General features: G+C 55.0%; 1 protein-coding gene across 1 annotated transcript in view; it reads right to left on the bottom strand.

Annotated features, from left to right (window-relative positions):
* KSR2 (kinase suppressor of ras 2) overlaps window positions 1–21,364 on the bottom strand; it is a 384,468-nt gene that overhangs the window by 56,115 nt on the left and 306,989 nt on the right. The window contains exons 10-14 of the mRNA XM_075534388.1: window positions 16,747–16,915; window positions 12,071–12,112; window positions 11,421–11,493; window positions 8,300–8,348; window positions 5,086–5,453 (exon numbers count right to left, since the gene is read on the bottom strand). Coding sequence (XP_075390503.1) covers window positions 5,086–5,453; window positions 8,300–8,348; window positions 11,421–11,493; window positions 12,071–12,112; window positions 16,747–16,915 — 701 coding nt within the window. The remainder of the gene's footprint in view (window positions 1–5,085; window positions 5,454–8,299; window positions 8,349–11,420; window positions 11,494–12,070; window positions 12,113–16,746; window positions 16,916–21,364) is intronic.

The following is a 21,364-nucleotide window of genomic DNA, read 5'->3' as shown; positions in this document are numbered from 1 at the left end:
TGAAGCGTGGCTGTACAGTGCTCAGGATGGAACGGCTGCACTGACAGGTGAACGTAGAACTGGCAAAATAAGCAAAATAGAGTAAAACGGGCCCCTAGACGCTCCTTTCAGCGCCCTTATGGTGCAGTAATCACCCTGTTGGCTTAAATTCTGCTTGCCCATCCCTTCCACTGGAGCAGGAAATCTGCTATGCCAATGCTGAGGAGAGACTCTGGGTGGTGACTGCTCCCCGGGAGAACTCAATACGCTTGAACTCAACAAAGGGGCATACTAGCCACCTGAGCTCAATGCCAGGTTGCGTCAACGGCTCGTCTATGACTGAGCCAGGACTCCTTTTGCTTCTCTGACCTCAGTGTTCCCATCAGCAAAATGGGCACCGCGATCACCAGGGAAGCTCACTGCACGGGCTCAAGGCCGACGGACTCGGCGGCTGCCTTTCTGGTTCCTCTGAGGCTCCGCACCATGCTGTCCCTTCCCTCATTCGGGGCATGGTCCCGGCAGCCCCGCCATCTTGGTCTTCGCGGGAAGGAACCGTGTCGCAAACCCATCACGTGCTGAGCCCACGTTTTCCACCTCCCTCTAGGGAGGGCCCGAGCCAACACTAACGAGGGGATTGCAACCTCTAGGGTAAAGCCCCTGGGCAAGAAGGGGCAGCTTCTCACTCCCTGGACCTCCCCTGCTCGGCCTCACCACCCCGATGTCCTGCCTTGGCAGTAACGGAGACTTTTCCTTGGGCTTGGTCCCTGTCCACTGTCAAAACAGCCAGGGTGTCCTGGTTTGGCCAAAGGCATCAGGATGGGTGGAGAAGTCGCTGGACACCTGCCAAGGTCGTCAGCTCCCTGAGCATGATGGGAAGCAAGAGCAGGGAAGTTGGCGCTTTCACTGAGTTGTTGTTGCTTCTGTGATTGTGGAGCTACATGCCGGCGGTGGGGTGGGGAGGACCCTTTTAGGAGGGGGCTTCAAGAGGCTTGTGGAAAGGTTCTGTTCTCTTTCAATTCTATTGAAGCTTCCCCCACCCCCCAGTATTCTGATGGGTGCCCAGTTCCTCTCTCAACACGCTCCAGCAGGCCAGTTGCCATAGAGTTCAGCTGACCGCGTGTGTCAGTGTAGAACTGTTCTCCCTGGGTTTTCTAGTGGCTGTATTTCAGGAAGTAGATCGCCAGGCCTTTCTTCTGAGGCACCTCTGGGTAGAACCAAACCTCCCACCTTTGGGTGAGCAGCCAAGCATGTTAAATGTTTGCACTGGCTTCTCTGATTGGGTCTGCCGTAATCACTGGACCATACTGACTGCCATCTGGCTGGTTCTACATCAAAGCAACTTTACAGGGCCGGGGAGAGCTACCCCTGTGAGTTTCTGGGACTGGGTAACTCTTTACAGAAGTAGAAGCCTCGTCTTTCTCCCACAGAGTGGCTGGTGGTCTCCAACTGTTGACCTTGAAGTTCGCAGCCCAATGTGTAACCAGGTTGACCCAAGGGCCCCTGCTGTAACCACCAGGGTCCTCGTCCAGAGGCAGGGAGAAGGTGCTCTACTTGCAGATGCAGGCAGCCGCATGACCTCGGAAGCAAGAGGCTATGCTGCTGGCCTCAGTGGGGTTAGCACGGGAGCGTGAGGCCCCAAAGGCAAGGTCGGGAAACTCTAGACACAGCTCAAGACTGGTGCCAGTCTTCTGACTTCATGGCTCGAGGAGAGTGCAGGTGGGCTCCTTCAAATCACTGCCTGCTTCTAATTCGCTACAGTGGCCACAGGGGACCCCGACAGCCTGAACTTGAGGTTCCTAATTGTAACCACCTTCCCTCCCAGGTGGCCGGGCCCCGGGAAGTCCAGACTGACCAGACGTTAGAAAGCACTGCTCCAAAGCCTTACTCAGAGAGCCTAGTCAAGTTTGGAAGTCTGTGCAGACACCTGCTTCCACCTGGTCATTTCACAGATGAAAGCGCCAAGGCCCAGGAAACCCCGCCCAGCAAGGAGGCAGAAGGGAGAGGGCAGCTCTCCTTTATGGGTTTCTAGCTTCTATCTGGGGGCTGTTTTAGTGAGCGGCCGTGCGGGCCATCGATAGCATTGCGATAATCGTGACGTGGTGAAGCAATCCTGCTGCTGGTTGCATTTGGGGGAGGGGGAGCAATTGGGTAGCTAGCGGGTTATTTCTCACTACCGAGAGCCATACATATTGCATTACAAGGAAGCTAATCTTAGAAATACTTGTCAACTTCAATGATAATTACTAAGTAATTGGATAGATAGGACACCTGATAGTGAACTGATATGGAATCTGCCAGGGGATGATCGGGCCTGATGTTCCCGATAAAATCATCCAGGGTCCCAAAACGGCTCCCGTTGGTTGGCGTCCGTCCAACCACCAACCCCTGCCAGCTGATCCTGAACAACGTACGTGATTAATCAAATTACTCAAATGTTTGCTTTCAGTGGAAAAACCTGGCCGGCCCACAAGTGGACGCCGCTGCCCAGGAGAGGGGGCTGCACTGGGCCCCTCCTGAAGATAAATATATAACGACACAATTATAGGGGATTCATGCCACTTCTTTGGGGGGCTCATCTGGCATCCTGCAGGCTTCACACAAAATACCCAAACACTTCAGAGACCAATTACACGTCCCAAAGCTGCACAGTCTTTGTCTGTGAAATCTGTAGGCAGGGATGGTGTGTGTAGGGGGTTTGGGGGTGGGGGGACACTGGAGGCTCACAGTTGTGTGCACAATGGGTGCAGCTGCCTCCAGGCTGGGCAGCCCATCTCCACAATGATTGCTCACTTGCTGTCAAGGGTGACTGCTAACTGCATCTGGCCAGTCCCCATCAGTCCCCGCTTGGGAAAGGGCCTGAGGAAGATGCTGGCAACTGGGAAAGGCGGGGAGAAGGGGAATGGGGGCTGTCCCAAAGGTCGGGAAAAGACAAGGCGATGGATTTCACAATGACTCCCATTTGGCCCTTGTTACCTGCCATTGAGGGTCCTCTAAATTCATGACTGCCCACCCCCTGGCACAGTGTCCGGTCCTGCGCCAGCTCGATGAGGGGCAGATTATGCCAATGTGACCCGCTGGCTTTTCATTGGTTACTTTAGGGAAGGAGGTGGCCAGGCCTCTCTTCCTCGTCTGCATAGTCTGGGCACACCATTGGAATGTGGTCAGCACTGGAGCAACACAAACTCGTCCTGTGATGGGCGGGCAGTGGCCATGCAGGAGGTGCATGGACTGGGGATCGAACGTGGGTGTCCCCTGGGGTGGTAATTTCATCCTCTGTTATCATTCTGAGACTTAAGAGGGAAGGGGTGGGGTTTAGCCTGTAAATCGGGTCGCTGCTTGATGACCTCATCTGGAGGCGTGAAGGAGATAAATAGCTCACTGGAGGCGGGACACATGCTCACTCCCTGCGATGCACTCGTGTTGACAAAACACATGGTGCTATGCTGGAGCTCTGGAGCTGAAGGAACCACGTGGAGACCCTTGCCCACGCTGAGATGCTTCCACTGCCACTGGATCCACAAGACTTTCCATCCGCTGGCCTGTGATCCTCCTGCATCCAGCATCATTGCATGTGTTGTGTGAGTCTGAGGAGGACTTTATAGGTTGGTAGCAGACATTTGGGCTAATACCAGACTTACCGACTTGATGTGGCTTGGGCTGGGAGACTTTCTCAATATTCAATTGCTCTTGTCTATAAAGCTCTTTCTTAGACACACGAGTCTCCCTGGATTTGATTCTCTAGTCTACCCAAACGAACACACCTGTGGGAGGTGAGCATTCTGTCACTGAATCATTGCTCATTCTCTGATCCCGGGGCGGGGGGTGGGGGTATCAGGAAGTATGACTAGTCACACACGGGGAGGATCTGAACAGAGAGAAAGTTGGGGTAACTGTCTGGTCAGATCCATGAGCAAAAAGACGACACAGGAGAAGATAGTGCCAAGCCACTTCACCCTCCTCTGCTCCATCCCCGTGAATGGGAGGGAGCACCTTACGGCCCTATGCAGAATACGCTCGGGGTTGTAACAGTGCCCACAGCCCTCGGGAAATGTGCAGTTCTGCTGAGCATGGGGGCTGCCCTGAGGTGGAACCCGAGCAGCTCCCGGGACCTGCGACCACCTGTCACAGACCACGCTCGGGGGTGCAGGGAGGTTCTGTGTCAGCAGAGACCCGATCCAAGGCACAGCTCTTCCTGAGTCCACACCTCCTGCTATCGCGCCTGTCAACATACCAGTCCTGTGTATGGGGATCTTGCTGCCTGAGCTGGGGTGGGGAAGGCTCCTAACTGAGCCTGGGCCAAGAACGTCACTGGTATGGCTAATTCTAATACAACAGGGAGGCCAAATGCCAGAGCCCCCCAGATGGGCCAAAGGCCTCTTCCCCACCACCAATGAAGAGCAAAGGAATTCGGGTTCTCACTGCCCCCAGTCCTGGGCCGAGGAGGTCAAAGGGTGAGCGCCCCATGTGTCATTACTCCCCGACTCGTTTTCATGTCAGTTCTTATTCCACCCACCCACCCCGGGTGGCTGAGCATGTCGGGGATCCGGAACAATGCCGGTGAACTCCTGCCCACGTGCTCGGCAACTTGCCTGACAGCCAGGCTCGCACGCTCCGCCAAATCTGGCCGGCCACCTGTTTCTGCAACTACAGTTCGACGGGCGCACAGCCAGGCCGCGTCCGAGGCCGCTTTCCCGCGAGGGTGGCAGCCACAAAGGCTCCACCACTCGCCAAGCTGAAACAATTCACCCTGCGCCTATTTTAGCCAAAACTTTGAATGAAAATAAAAAGGCCGACCCTTGATTTCATCTTGTTCGTTCTTCGAAGATACGGAGGGTACGAGTCTCAGAGGTGCTTACACGGCTGCCGGGGACACAGAGATGGAAGGAAATAGACCCGGCCTTCCTGATGGGCCCACTCATGCTTTCTGCAAGCACGATTGGACGAAGAGGTTTAGCATTCCAAGCGTGTTCTGGAATTGTATCTCTTTAAGCCACCAGCCTGGTGAGCGAGTGGTAAGGCTCCCTCAGGAAGCCCGCCCACCCGCCTGCCTCCCAGCTGTGCCAGCGGCGGGGCCATGCGAGGCCACCCTGCCCGGGTGGGACTGACCTGGTGATGATGGCCAGGTGGGGCGGGCTCATGCAGGCGCCCATGAAGAGGACCACATTCTCGTGACGCGTCTGCCGGTAGGCCATCACTTCCCGCTTGAAGGCCTTAAGCTGGTCCTCGTTGTCCCTCTCGATGTCGATCAACCGGATGGCCACTTCGCCGTGCCAGCGGCCATGGTACACCTGCCCGAAGCGGCCCTTCCCGATGAGCTCGCCGATCTCCAGCTGCTCAAAGGGGATGTCCCACTCCTGAAGGAAGATGCTGGTCTGGCTGGCCTTGCGCGGGAAGCTCCGGGCCGAGAGGAGGGACAGGTTCATCTCCTCAAAATCGTCTTCGGACTCCTCGGCCTGGTCGTGGCCTTCTTCGTTCTGTGGGGAGATCAGATAGAGGTCACAGAGCCTCCTGCCACTGCCTGGCTTCCCCCAAGGGCCCGCTGGGGGCCCAGGGTGCACCAGGGCTGGATACTATGCAGGCACATCCGGGTGGTGGACACACACTCGGTGCATGATCCTTGTCTCTCCAATTACACAACAAAGGAGCTGGTAAGGACATCACTGGGGCCCGTCTCCCTTGTGCTTGCTGAGGGGAAACACGCATTGAGAGGAAAGTGGTGAATGACTGGGACTGGCCCAGGTCTAGCCCTGGAACCCCACATCCCAGGAAAACCCTGCTGGTCCCAGGTAAACGGTGTGTGTGTGAGGGGCGTGGGGAGGTGCCTTGCCAGGAAGAGCTGCGATTCACACCCAGGTATCTCAGCTCCTGATACCCAATGCCCTTTCCTCTTCAATGCCCCAGGGTGGGGTGTGATTGCCCACTGATGGACATCATCTGTTGTTAATTTGAGAGGATTAAGAGTGAAGAGGTGCAATCTAGCCTGTCAATCGGGTTGCAGCTTGATGACCTCATTTGGAGGTGATCAGGAGATAAATAGCTCGCAGGAGGGGGGACACATGCTCACTCTCTGCGACACATTTCGGATGAGAAGCCACATGAAGCTACCCTGATCAGCCAGAGCCCTGGGAGCTGGAAGAACCCTATCAGCGCTGTGATGCTTACAACACCACTGGATACACAAGACTTCCCACCCACTGGCCTGTGCTTTTCCCTCATTTGGCGTCATTGCATGTGTTTCATGAGTATGAAGAGGAATTAATAAATTGGTTATCAGACATAGGGGCTAATATCAAATTTATGGACTTGATCTGGACTAGGCTGGGAGGTTTTCTTAATATTCCATGGCTCTTGTCTATAAATCACTTTCCTATACACATATGAGTGTCTATGGGTTTGTTTCTCTAGTCTACCTGGACTGACACAATGTGATAAGGTTTAAAACAAAATAAATACCTTTTGACACCGCCCCCCCTCCCCTCATCAGTTCCCACTCCAGGCACTCCCAGGTGTATCTGAGTAGAACAGGGCTCCACATGACTCCACAGGGCTGGGATTTGGGGAGGAGGTCGGCAGGCCTAAACTCTGAAGTGCATCTGAGTAGACTAGATCCACCGATCTTTCGGTTAGTAGAGGGCGGGTTTGCCAGGGGTGCCACCCGGAGACTCCACAATGTCATCTGTGTGTGACCCATCACTGCCCTCAGTAGAAAGTGAGGGGATTGGGGATGGGGAGTCAGGAAGAAGCTGGGGCAGCCAGAGAGGTGTAGTGGGGTGACAACTCTGTGGCGAGGGGAGCTGCCCTTCAGTCGGCCAGTGCCTCGCGGTGACCCCACGCCAAGAGGATGGAATGTTGTCCCGGGACAGGTTGTGGACCCACAGGGTGTTCACTAGCTGTGTCTGGTAGGTCACCATGCCTCTTCCACCTTTGTGGGACCACGCTGCTGAGACCATACGCCAGCCTCCACTGGGTCTGACTCAGAGCCCCCGGGTAGGGCTTCAGCCCACCCCACAGCCATCAAGTTCATTTCAACTCCTAGCGACTCTCTAGGACACAGTAGGGCTGACCCCAGGGGTTTCTGAGACTGTAACTCTTTAAAAAATTTTTAATAAATCATTTTATCGAGGGCTCTTAGAGCTCTTATATGAATCCATCTATGCATTGTAATAAAGCACATTTGCATATAGGTTGCCACCATCATTTCTAAAACATTTTCTTTCTACTTGAGCCCTTGGTATCAGCTTCTCTTTTTGAGATGGTAACTCTTTCATGGGGGAGGCCGTGTCATACCGCCCCCCCCCACCCGTGGATTTGTAGGCAAGCTCCTGAGGATCACATAGAGCATTAAAGAAGGGGATGGCCTTCCAGTTCTTTGCAGACACCTGACCACCTGCCTCCAGCCTCCCCTGGGATGCCTGAGAAGATTCAGAGTCCTGGGCCCCACCCAGACTGAGGGAATGTACTCTCGGCAGATGAGTAGGCATCTTCAGCATTCACGCCCACATGATTCAGACACCCTTAGGTGTGAGAAACACTATAGTCACACCTCAAAAGACCCACCTCCCCAGCATGCAGCCTGGGGGGCTGGGGTATGTGGGAGTAGCAGGTGACCAAGCCTGTGAAAATGTCCAGAGATGGTGGGTCTGGCAAGGTGGCCTTGAATCATGAGTACAGGCCTAGGTGACTCAAAACCCTGAGCAAGTAGCCCCTTACCCCATCCGCGCCCCAGGAGAAAGGACACAGAAAACAGTGGGTGTGCCCAGTCTCACTGCCAGCCACCACAATTCCAGAAAAGGCAGTGATTCTGCAGGAATCATGACTCTTCCTTCCCACCGGGGAACCCACTGGCAGAGCCCAGGAATGCCACTTGTCTGCTCTGACAAGTTGGGAAAGAGCCCTGGAACCTTCTCAGCTCTGTCTAGCCTGGCATCCCAGGCTCGGTGCCCACCTCCCCCACGTTTTCTCCCCAGCCACTGGGGCCCCAACTTTCCCCTCGGCCATCCAGCTCAGAGCTGCTTTTTCAACTCGGAATGCAAATCTGCCCGCTTCCGCCCCAACTTGCTTTTCCATGATGCACATCACCAAATGGCCCATTAGGCTCCGGTTAATTGTCCTCAAGTTAGGACATCCATCAAGAAGGCCTCTGCATGCACACACACACACACACACACACACACACACACACCCTGCCTCCGCCTCGGAGGCATCTGCGTCATGAAAGACATCAAATGGCTTTGCTGCAGGCTTGGCAGTCCCTCCTCCTCCCCCCCTCCCCCCCACACCCCCGGCCTGAATAAGTGACTTCACACTCTCGGATTCTTACCTCTGAGATCAGCTCCACTTCAATTTGAAGTAATGGGTTTCCTTCCAAGCTTGAAAGAAAGACAAACAGTGGTGACCCTTCGGTGACAGGGTAGGGCTGTGTGTGGCGTTTCTCCAGGGACTGAGAACGCCGATGTACCAAGTTCTCCCACCAGGCCCTTGCCTTGCCCCCCCCCCACCGCCCCCATCCCCCAAGTCTGCTGGAAATGCGCAAGGCTATGATGCCCAGCAGAGATGCCGGGCAGCTCGAGGCTCATTCTTCACCATCACCGCTTTGGTCTCCTCTAAGCTGGGCGGGGGCCTCGGGGGATGCCTCAGGAGAGCTCCGGGGTATCTGCTAAGAGACCACCCATCCGGAGGGGACAGGCTGACTCGGTCAGTGTCTCTTGGAGGCACTGTGGGTCCTTCTGTTTGGCTGTTCCCACGTTCCTTCGACAAGAAGGGCAGCTGGGCCCTGAGAGGGGCACACGGGTGGCACTGCTTGCCTCACGCCTGCCCCCGCAGATGCGAAGGAACCTTGGTAAGGATGCGGCTGTCGCCCACGGAGGGTAAAAGAGATGGGGGCCAGCAGCCATGGATGGAGGGAAGGAACTTGGTGGGGCATCCCGAGGAGAGACGCGAGGGCTTGATGGGTCACAGCTGGGCCTTGCCAATGGCAATGGCATTGATATGGATGCGTGGAATGAGAAGGAGGACAGAAGATGGGGCTGGACTGGACTAGGAGACCCAGGGGCTGGGAGAGAAAGAGAGAGAGACATAGATAGATAGATAGATAGATAGATAGATAGATAGATAGATAGATAGATAGATAGACAAATAGCTAGAGATAGAGCAATAGGATAGACAGACATAGATAAAGCAATAGATTAGATAGACAGACATGATAGAGGATAGATAAAATATGCAAGTGAGTGTACATCTAAGTACATAAACATGCTGTGTGTGTATGTGTACACATATTAGTGACTACACCCCTGAGTATGTGAGCATGCTGGCTTGGATGCTGGGAACACGTAATGTGTATGTGGGTGCATGGGTACATACTAGTAGTATATGTCTAAGTCTGGTGCATTCTGGTTTGGATGCTGGGATACTCCGTGTGTCTGTGCATGTGAGCACTGAGTCCATACCATGTCCTATGGGTATCCCGTGCAAGGACAGTCCTGTGTGCACACGTCTCAAGGACACATCCCGGGAATACTGGGGACCGCGCTGTAGGGTGATGGTACACAGGGGCGGGTGCTGGGGTGAGGAGGGAGCAGGGGAGTGCACGGCCTGGGGTGGGGCCATTGGGCATGGGGGCATCTGTTACAGGTGTGTTTGGGGCATGCCTTTCAAGGGGAGGGAGGTGTGTGTGTGTAAGTGGAGGGGAGGCTGTGCTGGGGCTGCTGGGGGAAGAGGCCACAGCAAGTGAGCACAGTGAACATCATACCCCTTCCCCTCCCCCCCCAAAGCAAGCTTAGCTGACCCTCCCTCCCTCCCCTCATGCAGGGGGAGGGCGGGGTGTCTCCCTTATTCTGAGTCACAGACCCTGCAGGCAAAATAAAATGGTTTCCTGCGGGGGGTCCTGGCCTAGGAGACTCTGGACAGGAAGGGTGGATCAGGAAGTGGTGCCTGCCCAGCATCGCGTCAGTACTGTGCAGTTCGGGCGACAGGGAGGGCGGGTGGAAAGAGTGGCTGCACTGGGGGTGTGGTTGGGGCCCCTCCGCGGGCCAACAAGGAGTTCAGCAGTCCTCCTCTTTGCATCAAGTCTGTTTCCATGGGGGGGGGGGTGATTTCAAAGAGTGTGTTCCCGCCTGACTCCCCGCATCCCTAAGCAGATCACAGGAGACTGTTGACTGCGCTGCTCCGGCACTCCCTGACCGGCAGTGAAGAACCTGGGGGTCGCCTGGCACAAATTGTGACATCGGTTTCCGTGCAGCAGGAGCTGGCTGTCAGCACAAAATACTCCCGGCAAATTCCAGACCACTGCCTTATGGGCCTTTAAGAAAGCCCGTAACACGGGTCAGAGAGGAGGCGGGCAGTCACAAGAAACAGGAGACAACCAAGCGAGCCAAAACTCGAGTGGGGAAGCCAATCCAACTGAAACGTGGCCCAGACGTTGGCCATCATCGAAGAAGCAGAGTTGGGAAAGGTGGCAATTTCACGCCCATTTGGCACAAGCAAACATTCCACCTGGGAGGGACAACAAGGAGTCTGTGCCTGCAGGTTGCTACCCAGGAGGGCTGTCCGTGACAACACTGTTTGAGATGAAGTACGGGACACAGGAGAGATCCGGCCATGGGGAGAGTGATTGCAGGAAATGGTTCTGTTCGAATAGGCTGCCTTAGAGCCATTACAAACCAATGTGAGCAGTGGTCTGGAATAATAGGAAACAGGTAGATTTAGAACAACAGGAGCGTGGGGTGGGGGTGGGGGTGGGGGGCGAGGAGCTGCAATGCTGACTGGGGAGAGTGTGAGTGATTATTTTCTCACTAACTAGCCCCACATTTCTAAATGGAGCTTGGATTATTTCTACAACAGCATCGACAAGGGCCAGCCCACTTCGCCTAGACCAATCCCAACAGTAGGTATTTTCAGCTCTGTGGGCTACCTGGCTGCTGCTCCCCTTGCCCAACCTGGTGCCACAGAGTGAGGACAGCCCCAGGCACTATGCAAACCACCCTACCTGGCTGCGTGCCCGCAGAACTGTGTTCTAACAACAGGCAGTAGGTTGGGTTTGTCTCAAGGGTTGTAGTTGACTGATCCCTAATCGAAGCCTCCATTATAGACTTTGTAAAAAGAGGCCAGTGGCTTCGGATGACTGTCCTTCCCTTGAACTCCAGCTGTAAGCCAGGGGAAGTAGTCTTTCTGGGCCCAGGAGGGCCTAAGAAAATGAGACCACATGGTAGGCCCGAGGGGCACACGCAGAGTGGACCGTGGTGGTCAGTGCTGTCTCTCAGCCTGGGCTGTAGTGCTTTGCCTGTGTTGCTCTGTCTCTCTCTGTCCTTCCTACACCCCTCTCCCACCCCACCAAGAAGAGGAGGAAGACATAGACGGAGAGGGTGGGGGTGCTGAGCCAACTGATGGGCCGAGGCTGGACGCTCGGGTGGGGGCAGGAAGTGTCGGTCGGTTCCACTTACATGGGATTCGAGGTCACTGGATGCAGGATGACCTGGGGTGCCCGGGTTGGCGTCTCCGGCACTGGCACCACATCTGAAGACCAGAGATGGGACATACATGGAGGTCGCCCCACCCCAAAACCCACTCCCTGGGAGATGCTGGTGACCAGTGACTATCAATCATCCTGAAGGTAGGCTCTTGGGGATGCTCCCCCCACTTTTTCCTTCCTTCCTTGACCCCGTAGCTTCTCAGAGGCATGGTGCTCTGGATAACCTGCCGAATGGAGCTCCTCACTGTTGACTCAGAGGCTGCCAGGATCCCCAAGGCTCTGGCCTTTCGCTCCTAAGATTCCTCTGGGATCATCACGAAGCTGCCCCGATTCATGTCTCTCCATTCTCAAGTCAAATCCATCTGGCCACCTCTCCCCTCCCCTGGGGCTCTGGCCCCCTCCCTGCCCTGCCTATCCATCCTCTGCAGACCCCTGTGCTCTTGGATCTCTAGGAGTGTCCATCTCCATCTGCACAGGCTGCTCTGTCCCGAGTTGGGGACCCCACTAACACCATCTTGGACCTCATCCACCCCGACAGCATCCCCTTCCCTGAAGCTGCAGCAGCAGCCACGCCTCGACAGGGCTTCCAGAAAGACAGGGTGTCCCGCTGACAAGACTCACCTGGGAAGATGAACTGCTGCTTGTATTTGTAGTAGTGGGGTGCTGCCAAGGGAAAGAAGACACCCAGTGAGTGTTGCCCAGACTGTCTCTCGAGGTACCCAAACATCCCCCCCCCCCCAGGGACCACGGGGCCACTTGGTGCTCAAGCCCAGAGGTTTCCAAACATCTGCAGACACCCCTACATCACGGGAAATGGAGAACAGAGGCACGAATGCCAGAACCCTACACGCGGAGGCCAGTTCTCCTGCCGGACACCTCGTCCTTCCGGGGAACAGGTGGGTCCACCAGCATGCCCTGACCAATCCTGGCGGATGCATACTAGGAAGAAGTAAGCAATTGGCAAGAGAGCTTGGCAGGGGAAGCTCGTCACAGAGAGATCATCAGGGGCCGCTCACCCTCTGCCCGAGACCCCATTTGATTCGTGCCTGACCCTTCTCTTTGGTTCTAAAGGATGTAAGGAGACCCGTGTTATAAAGGAGCCCCCCATTGGGACAGTCCTGGAAACGCTACGGAGCAGTTCCACTCTGTCTGACATGGCTGACATAAGTCGGAATCGCCTCCAAGGCAGTGGGTTTGGTTCCTCTGGGTTAGTCCTGTGTCATACGAGTTTACGGGAGGTGCAAGCAGTTAACTAGCTTGGCTGCAATGGCAAGGTTGAAGGTTCGAGTCCACCCAGGTCACCTTGGAAAACAGGGTGGCTGGTGGACTTGTGAAGACACAGACATCGATTGGAAGCTACTCTGACACATAGTGGGTCACAGTCAACTCCGTGGCATCTAGTGGGGCTTCCATGTCACAGACTTTGGAGCTGAAGAGAGGAGGAAACCACGATCCATAGGTACCATGACCTTGGGCATACAAACAGACCCCCCCCTTCTTAAGGGCCCAGATGCCCTCCTCACCCACAAGAGGGAACCAAGGTACTTTGCCCGGGTGGGAGCTGACGTTAGCAGTCTGTCGAGGAAGAGGATGTGAGACGAGAGGCAGGCATGGGTTTCCTATACTGGCAGTGTGCGTTTCCTAATCGCTACCTGCGGTGACAGTGCAGACGGGTACAGCGCTGGGTAGGGCACGCTGGCGCTCTGGACCAAGGGCCTGGAAGATGTACTTGCCCTTTCTGTTCTCGGGGAATTTGTTCTAGAGCAAGAACACGCAGCAGGATGCTCATCACAGTCCTTAGACTGTGCATGGAGATATCAAGAAAACGTTCTGCCTGTTCTAAGAAGGGGTGGCCACGGACAAGTCCACTGGGTAAGATCACCAAGGACAAGCCCATCAGGAAGTGGACCACCCAGAGCTGAATCCCTGCACTGCCTTTGGCGGCCCGTGCCAAGCTGGCATGTGCGCCTCGGCCACATGCTCCCAGCCTTGGTCTCTATGTGGCCCCTTTGGTTGGCCGCTGAGAGCTATTAACCATCCAGGGACTGACTCTAAGAACATGTCCACCTATGCATTGATAGACGAGAATGGCTTGTAACTTACAAGGCAATTGGATCACTCGCGTGGACAGTCATTTGCTGAAGAGAACAGACTGACCAGGCCCCCTGGTGTTGGGACAGATTCCTAAATCCCTTCGGGGCAGAGACTAAGTTTCAGCCCCTCAAGATCCCAAGCATCTTGTTCTTTGTCTTTCATCAATAAGGCGGCAGGAGCGGTTGGCTTGATCTAATTCCAAAATATCCTAAGTAGGGGAAATTCATATGGATGGGGTTTTGACATTGAAAAAGGAGAGAGGTGGGGGTGGGGAAACCACCCAGCCGCAATCGCAGAATTTTCCAAGACGGAGCTTTGTGAAGGCAGGGGCCTGTCTGTGTCAAGCAGCCTCAGTGTGTTATGACACACAGCCACGTGGTTCGTCAACAAGAAGCTAAAATTAACAAAGAAAACCGACCCAGGCAGTTGGGTTAGCAAGAGGCTTAGCTGCTCCCTTGCCTCCCCGACACCAACTGTGAAGGGGGACTCCACGCCCACAGGAAAGGTTAGCTGGCCATTAACCTTCAGGAAGAAGGAGTGGGCATCAGAGAAGGGACAGGTGTCAGGTAAGAAGACACCGCATACCCGTCCTGACATCCGTCGTGTGCCCTGGTGACTGCCAAGGAGACACGTGGACAAGGGTGATGTTGGTGCTGGGAACCCGCCAGGAGGACTGAAGTGGGTGCTCAGGAGAGCAGGGTGCTCCCGCCGCTCTGCAGCTTACAGCACCCTCAGGCTGGCAGGAGAGAGAGGCAAGCTGGCAGCACTGAAGTGATTCCGCCCTTCGGAGCCTACCCCCACTCGAAGGCTTCTGCCCACAGCAGCCAGAGCTGTCTTCCAGAAGAAAGAAGGACCCAGGGCTTCGGAGCCCTCCAAAACGTTCTGGAATTGCTGTTAGAAACAAGGGCTGTGAATGTGTTGCTTAGCAACCGATGCCGTTTGGCCCGTGGTACTTCGACCCGAGTAGGAGAGAAACAGCGGTGTCCCACTCCAAGATGGCAGCCAACCACGAGGCTTTCCACGTGTGCTGGCCTCCAGAGTCCTGCCAAACCCAAATGGTCCTCATCTTTCAACGACTTCACAGGGATGGGGGGCTATTAGTGTCCCGTTTTGCAGATGGGGAAATGAGGGCACCGGGAGACAGATTTGCCCTAAGCCATAACCAGGACCCTGAGCTGAATCTGACGTGGATTCAAGGCAAGGCTGGCAGGTAGACTCCTGCAGTCCAGCGCCACAGTGCACGCTTTCAATTAACCTCTGGGCTCACGGCCTCGCTGGCGCCTTCCCTCCCTCAACAGACCCCTTGGTCCATGTGGTGGTTATATAATCCTTTGTCAATTTGAGGATTACGAATATAGGGGTGGAGTCTAGCCTGTCAATCAGATCATAGCCAGTGAGGCCTCTGTGTGGGCATGGCCTCCTCCTGAGAATTCGGGGAACTCCTGGATTTCCTCCTAAGAGGCAGGAGAGACTCTCTCACTACTTCACACCCTGGGAGACATAGTAGCTGACAAGACACATGGACCCACCCTGATGCAGCCCCGGGTGCTGGAGAAGCCATGCAGAGACTCCTGCCAACACTGAGGTGTTTCCAATGACACTGGAACCAAAGACTCTCTACCCACTGGCCTGTGATCTTCTACATTCGGCATCATTGCATGTGTTTCATGAGTCTGAAGAGGACTTTATAGATTGGTATCGGACATATGGGCTAATACCGGACTTATGGACTTGATCTGGACTGGGCTGGGATGTTTTCTCCATGTTCAATGGCTCTTGTCTATAAATCTCTTTCTTATACACCTATGTGTGTCCATGGATTTGTTTCTCTAGTCTACCCAGACTAACCCAGCCCACAGCACCAAAGAGGCGAGGGCATAGTGGTGAGTTGTCATGGGATAAATGAGGGTCCACCTGCCAATGAGCACAGAGACTCAGAAGGACCCCTCCTTGGGGTCCCTGGCTGAGGCATAAAGGGGCTCAGGGATCCCACAGTCGCTGCTGGGTCAGTTGATCTCTGGCCCCAGGCCTAGTGGAGTCTCATAGGGTGAGAGCGTCCTGGTGCTCCGTGCAATGACAAGGGGTCTTTCCCAACTGCTGGTCTCTAAACAACCTCAGAAAAGACCCCCTGTGTCAGTGTCCTGGGAGTGGGGTCCAGCTGTGGACACAGGAGAACATTCACAGCCGCTGTCCTCAGTCTTGGAGGTGGGGGGCCAGCTGTGGACACAGGTGAGCATTCACAGCCGCTGTCCCCCAAGTTTCGGGGGCCATGGGTGTCAAAGGGTCTTTTTCCCACTCAGCCCCATCTGGAAGAGTGGGAACCAGCCACTAGCGGAGTTCAAGGATGACACATGATGGTTCTTGGTGGGTACCAAATGAACAGCCCCCCACACTAAAGGGATCTGAGGCTGCCTCTGACCTGAACTTCACAAAAAGCTCAATGTTGCCAGACTTCCACTCACGTCCACAAGCAACGTGCGCAGCTGGCCTTCAGCTGGACAGCTGTGTCAGCAAGCTCCCGGCGTGGGGTGGGGCTTCTGGGATCCCTCTGGTTAGCCACGGGGGTATGGCCTGAGCTTCAGGACCTGGGTCCACCCTCTTGGGTCCCCCGTGTGAAACTCAGCAGGATGTCAGCCCCTGGGCCTACGCTGCCCAGTGGAACAGTCCTCCATGATAAAAATGCTCAGTGTCTCGTGTGGGCAGATCCTGCAGCCACTGGCCATGTGTGGCTAATGAGCTCACGTGGTTCGTGTGTCTGAGGACCGACATTGCCCCTTTAACTTAAGTGAATATAAACACAAAGAAGCCCTCGTCTGGGGCGTGGTACCCCGGGGTGGCACAAACACTGAGAGGTTGGTGGTTCTACTCTGCCCAGAGGTACCTCGGAAGAAAGACCTGAGGATCATCCACTTCCAAAGTATTGAGCCCCTGCAAACTGCAGAGCACTGTTCTCCTCTGACTCAGGGAGGGGGAGGGTGGCCTCAGTGGGAGCCCAGCTGACGGTAACTGTCAGTTTCTTTTCTTTTTAACGTGGTTCAGCTCCATCTGGGTGCCTTTCCCTGCCCCTCTCTAATGTCCACCCTTCTAGTACGGACCCCCCCAATCCCAACCCACCCACCCCCAGCATGGCTCTGACATGGGCCCTCCTGCCTCCCGAGTCCCTGCCCCTCCACCACGGTCCTGAGTGGCCAGCCTGGTGGTACCTGGCAGGGTGAAGTTCTTCTGTTGCCTCATGCACTGGGGGGACGGGTGCAGGGGAGAGGGCGGCGTGGCGCTGGGCGGGAGTGGAGGTGCCGGCGAGGAGGGTGTGGAGGACGTGGTAGAGGACGGGTTGCTGCTGGAGTCTGGCTGGTAAGGGACCGGGATGTGGTCCTGCAGGAAGAAACCAGAACGGGGTCACAAGGTGAGCCTCAGGAGAGCAGAGACGGCAGTGACCGCAAGCTGAGCGGGCACCAAGTTGTTCCAAAGTCCCCCCTGCCCCAGCATTGCCCCCCCACAGGTTGCCCACAGCTGTGGGACGAACCGGGGTCCACTTCCCTGTCCGATGTTGGTACCATAGAGTGGAAGGAAGCCAGGTCAAGAAAACCAGGGAGGGAACAGCCATGCGCCCTGGACCTCCTTAATTCTGCAGTCGCCCCACCCAGGTGCTGTCCTCACACCTCCCCCTCTGAGGTGTTGGTAAAAGGACCTGCAGCCCAGCGGTTCCTGAGTGAGCCTGAGGCCAGGCCTTCAGGATGCGCCCTTGGCCTTGGCTTCCAACACAGGGTCTGAGCTTCGAGGAAGGCAATGTCAGGGTCTGGGTGGTGGTCATGCCCTCAGAAAGGCCAGGGTGTGGGCAGAGACAGAGCAATGCCAGGCCAGGCCAGAGACGAGGGTCCATCCAGAGCTCAGCATGTGACCCCACAGATGGAACAGGGGCAGGACCTTCAGATTAGGGTGTATCCTCAATCCAGGGATGAGTGTGTCCTTATAAATAAGACAGAAAGGAAAACCTACCGAGAATCCCAGGGGAGAGGGCGGCAGAGGCAGGGGTTGGGGCGATGTGTCTAAATACACCAAGAAGCCAGCATCACATGGGACAGAGCCTCCTCTAGAGCCCAGGAGGAACCAGCCCTGCTGATTTCTGGCCTCTAGGCAGTGGTGGGGGATGAGGGTGGGGTCCGTTTCTGTGTTCCTGGGAAACAACCTCAGAGATTAGGAGTCTTTAGAAGTTTGACTGATGTGTCTTAATATAAATCGATTAGGGATTGGTCAAGCCATCTCTTCTGCCAAGGAACCGAGCCACTGCGTTTTTGAAATTCTGGGAACGGGATATCATGGGTGTCTGTTCTGAAATGTCTTGTGTCCTCTCTTTCTGTTCCCTGGTAGGGGCTTTCTGCTTTCCCATTTGTTTCAAGAACTGTTCGGGATTGCTAGCCGAATCAATCCCCCCACCCCCACGTCTGCTTTAAGAACCACAGTGAACATCATTCTAACATCCCCATCATCTGGGGTTAGTGCCTGTTGACTGTCATTTTCATTCCGTGTGAGGCGTGACAGGCGATTTTCAACAAGTCCAGAGAGGTGAGTCTTCGAGGATGTGACTCGGGAGCTTATGTAGACCCTTCTATTTTAGCGAATCAGTCTTAGAAGAAATAGAACAAAAACGCTCCTTAGAGATGCAACTGGCTAGACTTCCAACTTCTGGTCACTTATTTCGGCCAGGTCGGCGAGAAAGACAAACTGCTACCCCAAACTCCCCACCTTGGTTGGTAAAGTCGAGCATCGGCCAAGAAAGAGGGGGTGAGGGGGTGGGACTCTCCAGGAGAGGGACTGACCCTGAGTTGCGAGAGTGGAGCCCTACTGACCCACATGATTGGCCGTGGCATCCATGGACCCGCCTTCACGGAACCGAGTCACAACCATTTCAGCTGGCTTCTGGGGCCACCTTATTGCCACCAGGTAGTGGCAGACTTCCGGGCGAAGGGCCTCATGACTGCCTGCGGGGCAGAGTCGGGCATCCGGGTTTTCCCAGAGACCTCCGCTGCGTCTGCTCTTGTTGGGAGGGGTAGGAGCGCCGTGGCACTGCTTCCCATGTGACTTTCACGGACAGCACGTTGGGGTGGCCTCAGTCATGCTGGGGAGTGTTGAAAGTTGACTCCCCACTAGGTCTCCCCTGCCCCGATCTATCGCAGAATCACAAGCCAGAGGCTTCACGTTGGCAGGGCTGGGGGTGGATGTCTAGACTCGCCATTGACATTGGGGTGGAGGGGCTTGGTTACTTAACAGCCAGTGCGAATGAAAGTCTTGGCCCCTGGCTTTCTCTACTCTGGACCGCACTGGGGCAGAGGAGGGGATGGGGGACCCCCTGGCAGCATGACCAGGCTGAAGGTCTGAGGTGGGTGTCAGCGCAGTCAAGGTTGGCTGGAGCAGAAGAATGGCTGTCTTGCTGGGCTGTCTCAGAAGCACAAACCAATCTGTCCTGGATGAAGTCCAGCCAGAACGCACCTCAGATGTGAAGTTGGAAAGATTTTGTCTCACTTCGTTTGGGCATCTCATCAGGAGAAACCAGTCCCCAGAGAAGCACATCCTAGGATTGGCACTATTCTACAAGTGTGTCAGACTTCTGTACAATGTTTCAAAGCTTAAACAGTATTTAGGACTTATTAGAATTATTTGACAAATTGTTCCCACTCCAGACTACAAAGATGTGATAAGCAATATTGTAACATACACACACACACACACACACACACATATATACATAAACACACACAGGGTTATACAATCAATAGTTTAGATTTTGTGAGCCATACGGTCTCTGTCACAACTACCCAACTGTGCCACTGCCGTGCAAAGGCAGCTATGTACAGCACACGAATCTAACTGGATTCCGGCAAAACCTTATTTACAGATGCAACAAAAGGAGGAGGGCAGCATGCTTAGTAAAGTCAGGGGTAGGGAGAAAACAAACAAGCAAACAAACAAACAACACCGGGAAGGTGTTCAAGGAGATGGATTGACTCAGGGGCTGCAACCATGGGTGCAAACCTAACAGGAAGGTGAGGTTGACGCAGGACTGGGTGCACACGGGCAGTGTTTCCTGCAGTTGCTCACAGGGCCCCAGTACAGGGTCCCCAGTACCACCGTGGTAGCACCCATCAACAACCTAACAGGTTGTCCCATTCCTGAGCCTGTGGGGGTTCTTGGTGGTGGTGGTTTTGTCTTCGTCTTTGCCCATTGGCATTTCTGGGTTCCCACTGTCTTCAAATCCAAGTTGGTGAGAGAGACAGCAAAAAGGAAATGAGAGCCCGGCATTGTGGGGTCCCCAGGTCCCCGCTCTCTAGCTAGTCCCCCTGCAGTTCTCCGCCTTTCTCTGTTTCCGCAGGCACTTGCCCACCTCCTGGGTGGGTTCTCCGGAACACTCGTGGGGTGGAGTGGTGCTTAGAGGGCGGGGAAGAGAAACAGAGGTCCACTCCATCTTCCGGCGAGACACCAAGCGGAAGCACTGATGACAGTCTTCCCACCGGTGAACTCATGAAATCCTGGCAGCAAACCACCAGAGAAGCATCCCCTCCGGAGCAAGAAATGAGCTTGGAGAAATCTTGGGACTTGGCTGTCGTCAGAGAGTAAGCGGGATGGGAGAGTGCATGGGGCTGCTCACTGCGGGTCAGCAGTATGAACCACCAACTGCTCCCAGGGAGGAAGATGAGGCTCTCTGCTCCTATAAGGATCTATGGCCTTCAAATCCCAAAGGAGTCATTCTCCTCCATCCTATTGGGTCACTCTAAGTCACAATGGACCGGATAGCAGTGAGTTTGTTTGCTTGGATTCCCCCCTAACCCGTGTTCCTCCCCAATTCCCTTGGATAATTCTTGTCTCCAGGCTACAGAATTTTCCCAGCAGTCATGGGTCCTTCCAATATGATTTCTGACCCACTGTCGGGAAACCCAAGCCGAGTCTCGGTGGACGGCAGGGAGCCCCGGCTTCTTGGAAACAGACCCACAATCCCAAGCATGTTCATTCCAGCCACCCACCAGGCAAGGGCACCGTGGAGGTAATTGTGACCTGATTTTAGTAGCCGGTATCAGGAAGCCGTCTTCCTCTGTCCTAATGTACCGAATGGTAATTGTATCCCCATGGCAACGGGCATGTGAGTGTGCGGAATGGGAACATCATGGAAGGGGGACTGGGCTGTGGCAGCCTACTGGGAGGTATGGGAAAGTGTACACCATGCAGGTACCCATCCAAGTGGCACAGGGCTGAAGTGCTCACCTACAGCCGCTCCCTGGGCAAGCGGCCTGCCGGTCCGCTTCCATCAGGATTGCAGATTGGGGGGGGAGGGGTCAGTTCCACTCTGTCCTGCAGACTTGCCAGGGCACAGCACAGACTCTAGCCCAGAAGGTGTCCCATCTGCCCCGGCACCTCCTCTCTGAGTTTCCACTCACACCCTGGGACGTGTCAGGGAGTTTCCACATCTACTCTGTAGAAAGGTGACCGTTTTCTCAGTTTAAAACAAACAAACAAAAATAAATTGCAAAGGTTGATGCTAAAAGACATGCCCTTCTTAAAGAGCCGGGCACACATCCCCTGCTCAGGTGATGGACGGCACATGTGTAAAGCAATAACTTCTTCTCCTACCTCCACTACATCCTGCAATGTCCCCCTGGGTCACTGCAAACAAGGGGATACACTATGACCTCCGGAAGTCCCCTCTGTCTCTAGCCAGCAGCAAGAATCCTAGTCATTCCTGAAGATGCAGCTCAGCTCACCCTCTTCCAGGAAGTTCCCTCGGCACCCCCGCCCCCCTGCCCCCAGCTCACCAGGTAAAGCTTGTGTCCT

Source organism: Tenrec ecaudatus, chromosome 16, assembly GCF_050624435.1.
Source record: "Tenrec ecaudatus isolate mTenEca1 chromosome 16, mTenEca1.hap1, whole genome shotgun sequence".
Classification (NCBI taxonomy): Eukaryota; Metazoa; Chordata; class Mammalia; order Afrosoricida; family Tenrecidae; genus Tenrec; species Tenrec ecaudatus.
This window is presented reverse-complemented; position numbering and strand designations above follow the sequence as displayed.